The 3,575-nt window shown below is 43.3% G+C and overlaps 1 protein-coding gene across 1 annotated transcript in view; it reads right to left on the minus strand.

The window, feature by feature from the left end:
• The window catches only part of LOC107099686 (chromosome unknown open reading frame, human C6orf136), a 14,694-nt gene extending 11,478 nt beyond the window's left edge, over positions 1-3,216 (minus strand). The window contains exons 1-2 of the mRNA XM_015397912.1: positions 3,052-3,216; positions 814-1,404 (exon numbers count right to left, since the gene is read on the minus strand). Coding sequence (XP_015253398.1) covers positions 814-1,404; positions 3,052-3,150 — 690 coding nt within the window. The 5' untranslated portion in view covers positions 3,151-3,216. The remainder of the gene's footprint in view (positions 1-813; positions 1,405-3,051) is intronic.
• Positions 3,217-3,575: the final 359 nt, after the last annotated feature.

Below are 3,575 nucleotides of genomic sequence, written 5' to 3' on the forward strand. Positions count from 1 at the left end.
CGAACCCGTGTTGAGATCCTTTCATCTGCCTACATCCCCCAGAATGCCACGGGGTTCTTGATCAGAGTTCAGTGAAATTATAGATCTTTCTATTAATGTATTACAAAAGACACGCTTCTATCACAACATGTATTGTCATCGGTTTGATCAGTCCTGGGATTGCTGATTGGCTGAACGCTGATAAAGAAAGCAGCTTTTTTTGTCCCCGTGTTCACAGAAAGGAGAGCGAATCATTCTTCAGATATGATCATGCTATAACATGTTAGTGTCTATAGGTTTACTGGTGTTAAAAGCAGTGACTTTATGGAGACGGTGGGGATTAGGATCCAAACAGGTTTAAAACCAGAAACAACCAGCTTTTAGTGGCAGCAGGAACGGCTAACTGACCATCAAACGACTCGCTACACGACCCGGGTAAAAATCAAACCATAGACACCGATCGGCACGGCGGGAACACCAAACATGGGTTGACCTGCTAATTTACATGATATCCTTGAGCACAAAGAACGAACCTCCCAACATGGCGTCAGTCACGCCTGATCTAACAAGCCGAAACAACATTTGATAAACAAGGAGCAGCTCTGGTGAGAGATTCATACGGAAAAAAGAGCAAAACAATAAAGCACACTGACTATGCCCCGGCTTCATTACAGGTTGCTCTCCATTGTTTACTTTCCTGATTGACACCATCAATGCTAACCCAGCATGATGGGGTTTCTTTAGGCATTAGGAAGAGAGCCAGAAGCTGATTCTTAGCGGGTCGACCCGCTAATCTCAGTGGTTATTGTGAAGCTAAGTGCGAGTCCAGCCTACCTCTAGCCTCAGTCTTTCATACATCAAGCCCAATTTCTCCTCTTCTTCTCCGTCTCCTTCACCCATCTGACCCATTTCAGAGCTCCTCTTGTCCAGTCCGTAGTTCTGCCAGGATTTCAGCACTTCGCCCATTCCAAGGTTCGTGTTGGGACAATGAAAGCAATAGAACCGAGAGCCGCGCATGAAGGGCAAAGGACAGTCCTCCGTTTCAAACATGCTCCTGAAGCAGCCATGTTCTCTCCTCAGACCATCGGCTCGCCTCCTCTGCAGGCTCTCGATGCTGATGTCGTCCTCTCTGCTGCCATCCACCGTCGTCAGTTGAAAGGAAAGCTCAGAGTCATTGCTGTGGCTGAATGCAGGAAGCTTCAGCAGCGCCTGCATGTTGTTCAACTTCTCCTGCGGCACCAGTACGCACACGCTGCGCGACTCCTCCCAGTCCTCCTCATAGCAGCTCTCCGTCTGCTGGCTAGCATGGTGGAGCGGGTGGGACAGCAGCGGTTGTCTCATCCTCTGATATCTCAGGCTGTTAGGGGGCGCCAGGGCCCAAGCCGCACCGCTCAGCGAACATGTCTGGTACTGCAGGTGAAAAACCTAAAAGGGAGCAGAGAACAATTAACATTAAACGCCATTAAGGCATCATTTCTTTGACAAAGTCTTTCAAAGGCAAAACACCAGACCTGAGATAAACTCCCAACCTTCTGCCTGCCCTTTTAAAGAGGAAGCAATGCTTCATTAAAGGTGCTGAAGGAGGAAATCCCCATTAGATCAATGTCTAGTTTGTCATTTTAGGATGTTTCAGGAAAAAAAACTAAACAGGGTTGAATTTTCTTCAGGCTGGTGATTTTTTCTGTGTTTTTTCTGGCCAGAAGAAACAGTTTCTTCAAGAAGAAACTTGGATGGTCAAATTGACTAGAAAGTTTTGAAAAGACCTGCTCTCTCCAAGCGCATGTACAACCCTGCACCAGAGGGAACACCTGTTAAACGTGTCTGAGAGCGTGCACGAGCCCATTTCTCCTCGTGCACGCTCTGTTTAAAAGTTACACACTCAACTTTGTTTTTAAAAGATATAAATATAAAAAATATAACGGCGGATGTCTGGGGGACAGTGATTGGCCTCCATGTTCTGAATGCCATACCATAAAGAATAAATGATGAACAGTTTAGTTTGTGCCTTCATGTCGTTGCTCATAGAAAGACGTTACTTGGACATAACCTAAAGGAATATCTTCAGAACGGCTCCAAATGACACTAAACTCATATGGGAGAGTAGAACATGATGGAATAACGTAAAATCCCCCCAAAAAAAAATAGCGTTCCCCTTTAATTATTAACAGCTTTATATTAGGGCTGGTCAATTAGTTGCAACTGCAATATAATCGTGATATAAAAAAACGATTTTCAAATCGAAGAGGCCCTCAATTATAAATACACTAAATAAAACAAGAGTAAGACCTTAAATTTCCCCCTTCAGAGGTCGAGGTGGTGGTAAAACTCTTATTGAGTGGGTTTGTGGCTACATAGAAAGGTAGAAAGTTGCAGCTGGCACGCAGATCCATGCATGCAAACAGAAGTAAGCAAATGTCCTGCAGCATTGAACCCTGAGCAAGATTTCAAAAATCTGAAAGCTTGGGGTGAGCTTTGGGTTAGTGCAAAGGAAGATGGAACCAAGACTGCAATCACAATCAGTGCAGCTGACAGCTTTGCTAGACACATTGCTCCTTACCTGGCTCTGGATGGACATCATTCTTCTTCAATTCCATTCCTGGACATGTTCCTAACTCATCCTCACTTTATTTTTTATATTTACTCCTAAGATCCCTCCAGCCTTTGGTGTCATCTTCCATTTTTCTCTTTTTTTTTTTTTCCTGTGCAACGGACTTCTGAAAACCTGACATCCTTTGCAGCGAAACAAACTTTAAAAGCTGCAGCCCGCCGTTGTCCTGGTCAAACCATTTTATGTTGTGGTGGGGGTAGTTCTAATGGCCACTTATTTAAAGAAAACATTACATATAGCTAAAACAGATATATCTATATATTTAGTTACTCCAATATTAAATATTTTTATCACAACAATATTGGTTTACAATAATTGCAATTTTTATTTTTTGCAAAATGTTTCAGCTCTATTTCAAAGTTGAAATGTACATGAACAATAATGGAACCCTGCGTATAGCTCCCACTGATGTTCACGCCAGTTTTTAACAGAAAGACGCGGCAGATTTAAATCCAGCGGCTCACCTGACTGAGACTTCGGCTCCATTTCTGAACAGCTTTCCTTCGGCTCTGGCTGCAGAAGCAACCCATCCAGAAGGAGACGCCTCCTCTGCTCACAGCCATCTGGGGAGGGGGGGTTCACCAGCCGAACATCACCCAGAGTGGACTGCCAGGCCGTCTGGATCCAAAACCCCTGAAAGCAACAAGAAAAGAGTCACATTTCCACAGCACTGTTTGTTCTTTTTAGAATTTACCCAAAAAAGAAACATTTTAACAGGAAAAAATGTACATAACTCGTGATTCAACTGTCATGTCTTCCTCATTTATTTACAGAAAGGCATATTTTAATAATTCAATAGAAACTATTTCCTCACATTATGTTCTTTTGTGGCTTGAATTGTTATTTGAGTGAAATGGGCGGCTGCGGGGCAGAGCTGCTTTCAAAAGCCGTACACTGGGGGAAGAAAAATAAATCACCCGGCCTTTAAACACTTTTGTATTTAATACTGTAAATATATTCTTATTTTATCCCAACAGTTTAATCTGAA

This window comes from Cyprinodon variegatus, unplaced genomic scaffold (assembly GCF_000732505.1).
Source record: "Cyprinodon variegatus isolate N-32 unplaced genomic scaffold, C_variegatus-1.0 Scaffold897, whole genome shotgun sequence".
Classification (NCBI taxonomy): domain Eukaryota; kingdom Metazoa; phylum Chordata; class Actinopteri; order Cyprinodontiformes; family Cyprinodontidae; genus Cyprinodon; species Cyprinodon variegatus.